At 47.7% G+C, this 6,604-nt stretch overlaps 1 protein-coding gene across 1 annotated transcript in view; it reads left to right on the forward strand.

The window, feature by feature from the left end:
• HMX1 (H6 family homeobox 1) overlaps positions 1-1,331 on the forward strand; it is a 45,014-nt gene extending 43,683 nt beyond the window's left edge. The window contains exons 3-4 of the mRNA XM_027686311.1: positions 5-198; positions 739-1,331. Of these exons, the coding sequence (XP_027542112.1) occupies positions 5-198; positions 739-1,331 (787 nt within the window). The remainder of the gene's footprint in view (positions 1-4; positions 199-738) is intronic.
• The last annotated feature ends 5,273 nt before the right edge of the window (positions 1,332-6,604 follow it).

The raw sequence follows: 6,604 nt of genomic DNA on the forward strand, positions 1-6,604 counted from the left end.
CCCCCCCGCCGGCCCCGGCCGCGCCGCCGGCCTTCAGCATCGCCAGCATCCTGCAGCCCGGCCCCTGCCGCCCAGCCCGGGAGCAGGGCAGAGCCCGCTGCGCCCCGCCGGAGGAAGAGGAGGAGGAGGAGGAGGAGGAGGAGGAGGAAGGAGAGGGGCCTGCGGAGCAAGACCCCAGTAAAGGCTCCAGAGACTCGGGTACGGAGCCAGCAGCCGCCTCAGGCTGTCTCGCACGTCGGGTCGCAGACCGGCCTCCACCCAGGCGGTACCTCCGGTATCCCCAGTGCCGCCGTGCTGGGCCCGCGCACACGGACACGCAGGCACAGACGCAGGCACAGACACAGACACGCACACGCAGACACAGACACGCACACGCAGTCGCGGCGCGCCCGCAGCCGGAGGAGGAACGGAGGCTCCGCGGGAGGACGCGGGGAGATGCCACCGCACACGCACCAACCTGCTTCGAGGGCGCTGCGCCCTCCTCCCGGGTTGTCTGTCCCGTGCCCGGGAGCCTCTCACTTCCCTGTCACACAGCTGGCAAAGGGATTTCCTTAGATCCTTATGGAAGCGCCTTACTCTTCTTCTCCCCTCTGGAGGGTGTGGGACCGCAGCCAGCCCTCGGCAGCCCCCTCCCCACCCTCTCCCCCACCCTCTCCCTGCGCTCCGCCGGGCCGTGCGTGCATGCGGGGCGGGGGCGCGGGCGGTGGCGGGCACTGATGCTGTGCTTTACCCTTGCAGGCAGCGAGTCCCACCGGCTCCGGGCAGAAGGGACGAGCCGTGGCCTCCGCCGCGAGACCGAGGGTTGGGATGCGGCTTCCCCGCTCCCCAAAGAGAAGCTGCGCGTCCATCGGCAGCCGCCGACGCGAGAGGCCGGGGGCTGCGGCGCGGAGAACGGGAGGTCGCCGACGGCTGGTGGCAGGAAGAAGACGCGGACCATCTTCTCCAAGAGCCAGGTGTTCCAGCTGGAGTCCACCTTCGACGTGAAACGCTACCTGAGCAGCTCGGAGCGGGCCGGGCTGGCCGCCGCGCTGCATCTCACCGAGACCCAGGTGAAGATCTGGTTCCAAAACCGCCGCAACAAGCTCAAGAGACAAATGTCGTCCGAGGCGGAGGGCCCTGGGCCGGGGCCGGCGGAGCCCCCCGGGGACCCGCCGCCCCCTGCCGCCACCGCCACGTCTCTCTCCTTCCCTGCCCTCTACAAGGACAGCCCCCTGTTCAGTCGGTGCTTGCTGCCGCTGCCTTTGCCCCTGCTCTGTCCGGGCAGCGCCATCCCCTACCTCTGCCTCCCCGGGTCGGGCAAACACTTCAGCCTGGTGGACGGGGACGTATAACCTCTCCCCCGGCCCCCGACCTTCCCTTCGCCGGGGGCCGCCCGATGTTATTTATGACCCCGCCGTGCCACTGGGTTGTCAGTCGTCACCACAGCCGACGGAAGGGCCGCTCGGGTCCCCCCCACGCGTGTCCGTGGGCTGCCGACGTGTTGCTAAAGCTCGGGAAGGCGCTGCCAGACCGCCCCTGCTCTTGCAGCGCTTTTTTCTGTGGTCAGGATGGAGGAGATAACACGGAGCCACCAAAGAGACCGGGACGTGTTCTGCCTGCCTCTTTTCCGAATTATCCCGTTCCCGTATTACAGGGGAGCCCATGCTCTGCCTCAGCCCACGGGGACTACGTCCCCACGTCTGCCCCAAGCGCCGTGGCGGTCAAGCTACCGTGAGCCGAGTCAGTTTTACACAGATTGGTAAAGGCGAAGGCCGCGCTGTGCTCCTCTATATCAAACTCTCCACCTCTAATATCCCTCAGAGTAACTTCTCCCCATCTTTGACACTATCAAAATGTAGACACCTTTACTGAGATGTGGTTCTTAAGCTGTGACTTTCCTACTTTTTTTCTCCTTTTGAAAATACACCCCAAACTCTCTTACACTCTTTGTGCTAACTGGTTCTCAAACTGGGGCTTGTGTGATGTTTTTACAGAACAAGATAAGCCGTCTCTTGGGCTAATCTTGCCTCCCGCAATCTCGTGGGACGATTTTATCTGCTATCCTAGAGTAACCAAGTGTTTTAATTTTTTTTTAACATATTTGCAAACGCTTTTGTTGTCCCTTGGTTTCTAAGTTCACACGCTTTATATCCCCAGGTTGGAAATAAACCTTTTCAGAAAGCTGAAACGCCTGCCTTTTTAATACAGTCACTACTGGGCAGTATGAAACGAAAGGTATTTCCTAGAGTGCATCGATGGTTTTTATTTTAAAAATAAAGATAGAAACCACAATTGTGCCATTACGAAATTCACCCGTGCGTGCGAGAACGGGTTTCTCAGTGGGGAAAAGAAGCAATCGGTGTTTCGGCTAGATAAGAAGGGGTTTTCCTTCCTTTTTCAACTATTCTTCCATTTGTCTTTCCGTGGGCAGTAGGCATAGATGCGCAAAGATTCCCCAGCCCAGCGAGGGGATCCCGGCGCAGTCAGAACCCCGCGGCTCGGGGCCGCTGTTGGCGTTCTATCCCAGCCGGGGAGGAGCTGCTGTGGCATCCTGAGGCAGGGAGCCAGTGCCGCGGCTGTCCCGGCGCCAGCCGAGCTCGGGAAAGCGGCTCCTGCGGCTCTGTGAAGTTTTCTCGCCGTAGCGATGATCTAGGAGAGTTGTTTGACCTCTCCTCTCGCTTTTTAATCAGATTCGAATTAGTGTCAAGTAGCAAGAGGAGTCTCACAGGGTGCCCTTGCTTTGGAAAAAAAAAAAAAAGGAATATTATCGAGGCTGTGGCAAGGGCGATGTAACCAAGTGGACACACATAAGGGGACCAGCCGGGTGCGGGTGCACTTCACAGTTCAGGTTTCCCCAAACTATAGTTCCTGGGAAGGTGCAGGCGACGAATTGACGGTCTAAGTCACACGAGCGACCCTTTTCTGATCTGAATTTATAATGATAGTTAAAGAAATTAAAAGCCTCTAAGTCCGTGAGTTACTACGTGGCTAAAAACCAGTTGGAGACACATAGAACCGATGATGTCCAGGGTGATGATATGTCGTTTCTATTTACCTGTTTTTCATAACTGATGATCTATATCGAAACCTTCCTTTGGTTGTTAATTCTAATATTTCCCAACTCGATAGACCCTTACTTGATTACTGCCACGAGATTAATCAATACCAATAGAGGCAAATCCTCCTTTTTCTAAATCCCAACCAATGGAAGTTTGATCAGATTCAACAGCTATACTTGTGTCCCTTTCTTTAGTTCTATAATATAGAACAAAAATTCATCTAAAGAAACTACCCTTCCATGTAACTGCAGCCTAGGATGTCTCCTAGGTGAAAAATAACTATATAAGAAGTTGTTATTCGGCAATTAATCTACTTTTCACCACATTTATCAAACCATTTGCAGTCTTCTCTCTGTTTTATCATTTTGCCCTCCAAATTGTTGCTGGAGTTACAGAAACAACTGAAGAAAAATGCGAACCTGCAAAAGCGGAGGGAGGGACTTTTTTTTTGTTTGTTTGGTTTTGGTTTTTTTTCTACTATTATTATTATTTTATTATTTTTTGTTACAGTAAAAACAACAGAAAGAGTAGTTCTGCGTGCCGTAGTTAGCACACAGTCAGGTTTCACAACTCACTTCTGACCGACCCCAAAGCTACGATCGTTAGGAATTAATGAACGACGAACGTGTAAAACACCCGTGTAGCTAGACAAAGCAAACAACTATCCCGAAATATTCGTTTCCCATCAAGATATTAGTGCTGGTTCTGAGCTCGTTGGCCAGAAACCTTATCCAAACTGTTGTTACGCAAGGTAACATGGCCAGTGGCAAAGGGACTTTCTCTGAAGAAAACCAAGTTCACGATGTATAGGATTCCCAGCCGAGCAGTCAATGCTGATGGCACTGAATATTGCTGACATTTCTTTTAGAGCTCAAAACAATCGCGTTTGCAATTATAAGTCGCTCCTTACTGCAAGAGATTGCTACAAGCCACCGTACAGCAGGACATTAGTACTGGCTAACCTGTTGATGGAACACTTTAAAATATGAAACAGATTGCAACAGAACTAAACAAACGACTGAACAAACAAACAATCAAAACCAACTCCCCAAACCAACCAACCAATTAACCAAGCAAAAAAACCCAAACCCCAACCAAAAAAAAAATCCCCAAACTCTGTGAGAGCTTGCAAAAAATAAAAAATTAAAAAAAAACCCAACAAACCAAAAAAACCCCAAAAAACCAAAACCAAACCAAACAAAAAAAAATCAACTCAGATACCAAAGAGTGCTAGAGCTGATTAGCTGCTGGAACTGAGACTTAAAAATGTGCTGTTAAGGTTTGACGTGATGAAAAGAGGTAGTGCAACTGCATGAGAGGTGGGTAGAAGACACAATGTGCTTCTGTATCAAAGGCATTCTCTATTTAAAGCTCATATACAATGCTTAATTTTTTTTTTTTAATTATTGGAAGAATAGGTAGAAACCCTGCCTGTGCTGGGAGATCCCTTGTGTTAGGCATGGGACATATGTAACAGGCTGCCCTGGAATCCTGTAATACTCTATAAACTGAATAGTAAAGAAAGATATAATTAAGACCTGGCCCCTGAACCCACCAAAAGAAAGATGGTAACTGAATACAACCGTGTCAACAGGAAAATATATTTGAAAAGCAGTAGGATACATACATAAATGTATTGAATACTTACATAAATGCATTGCTCATTGAAACAGTGCAACACAAGTGGCTTAAAAAAGCCACTCAATCTCTCTCTCCTCTGTCTCTTCATAGAAGCCCAACAAGGCTGATTCTAAGTGCAGCAGTTCCAGGAAACATGATTTTCATATCACCTGTTATACTGTAAATTTCGCTGGGGTTAGGATGATCAATCACACTGCTCCATGTGGCAACTTTTTTTGTTCAAGTGTGTGCAGAGAATTAGAAAATTCAATTATTTCTGCTGGAGAGGAAGCCTTCTCACTTGTCTGCTCTGTTGGAAGGTTTTGCAAAACTCCCCTAGAACTGGTTTCCCACTGGAGTCTCCTAATCAGGAGTTTGGACCAGGCACTTGCTATCTTTTTTTTTGTTTGTTTTGATTTGCTGTTCCCTAATCATCATGTACATATACACCTTTATGGACCAGCACAAGGACACTGTACCCTCCTTGTCAACTCCCCTGCTATTTAGACTTCTGCTCCTAACCAGGCTGGGGCTCACCTCCACAAGGTGAGGAAAGGTATGTTACAGACTAGAGAGAGAGGTGTTACTCCGCATGGCTCTTTGGCCTTGCCAGGAGTTGATCTAAAATATGAAAACTCTCCTGCTTTCCCCCCTTGTTCCTGAATTTTCTATTTATTTTTTTAAATTTAATTTGGTTAACCTGAAATGGTAGCTTGTTTTTTCTTCCTTTTTTTAAGGAAAGAATTGAACTTACTACACATTTTATATGTTCATAAGCTAAAGAAGGGCTTCATCTGCTTGGAGGAAAGCTTACAATGTTACCCCAAAATGTAGTAATCTTTCACATTCTGCAAGGAAGACAACAAAGACTGACACTAGAGGAATTAGATAGACAAAGAAGAGTCATAGCCTTACCTCCCAGGGGAGACTTGTTTGAATCTAGGAAAGATTAATAAAACTTAAGGAAGATAAGAATTCATCACAGAATCTCACAAAAGGAACAATATGGATAATCCAAAGTTATCAAGAAGAAATCATTTTAGAGGTAGACACAGCAAAAATGCTCTCTGTGCATCTTCTGTACAGTGGAGGTTTAACTGCACTATTTTTTGGAAAGCCAGTGTATTTCATTTGCCTATTCATGTGAATGTATGCAGTGAGCTCATTTTGCAGGTTGAACTTGGACTAGGCCTGATTCTGCTTTCCTTTACAATCACATGGTGGGAAGGCAAGGATGAAACCTCTAGAATATGCCTTACTTAGAGCAGAATTTGTCAGGATGAGTCCTTAAGATATTTTTCAAGTATCTGAAGTTGTAATATCCTCATAGTTATGATGTGAAGTAGTAATTATATTGAAAAAATGAGAGGCTTTGAAATGCCTGAAACTAATTGCTCTATGTGTCTACATTTGTCTCAACACTGATGTTGAACATGCCCCTCTATCATGAGATGTGGTTGTCAACGTTAAAGTAGAGATCATATAAATATCCTAAAATAAAAACTGGAAATGCTTATTATTAAAAATAAGGGCCATCAAAGAGTATACTATCCAGAATATTTATCTTGCTTCCCATTCTGTGTTTCAGTATCTGGGGAATGCTCCGCTCCTAAAAGCAGGAAGCCTTTTATTTCACAGACAAATTTAACTGTAGGAAAGACAGCATGTTCTGGAATGGGAAATGGTGATTGCAAAATCATCAGTGCACAGAGGGGACAATCATACCTGCCTCTTCTCTGCTTTCAACATAACAATTACATTGGTGCTGGTCTTCATACAAAATCCAACGGAGACCAGAAAACATTACCAGACATTCTAAGAAAAGCAAAACTAAAGGAATGTCCAGTGTGAAACAGCACAACACTCCCAGATGTATCATCAAAATCAAGCTATTTTGCAGACTAAGTAATTGAGAATATACAAGCAGATAAAGTCTACAAGATCAG

The sequence above is a fragment of the Neopelma chrysocephalum genome, unplaced genomic scaffold (assembly GCF_003984885.1).
Source record: "Neopelma chrysocephalum unplaced genomic scaffold, ASM398488v2 Primary Assembly neopelma1_71, whole genome shotgun sequence".
In the NCBI taxonomy this organism is placed as follows: domain Eukaryota; kingdom Metazoa; phylum Chordata; class Aves; order Passeriformes; family Pipridae; genus Neopelma; species Neopelma chrysocephalum.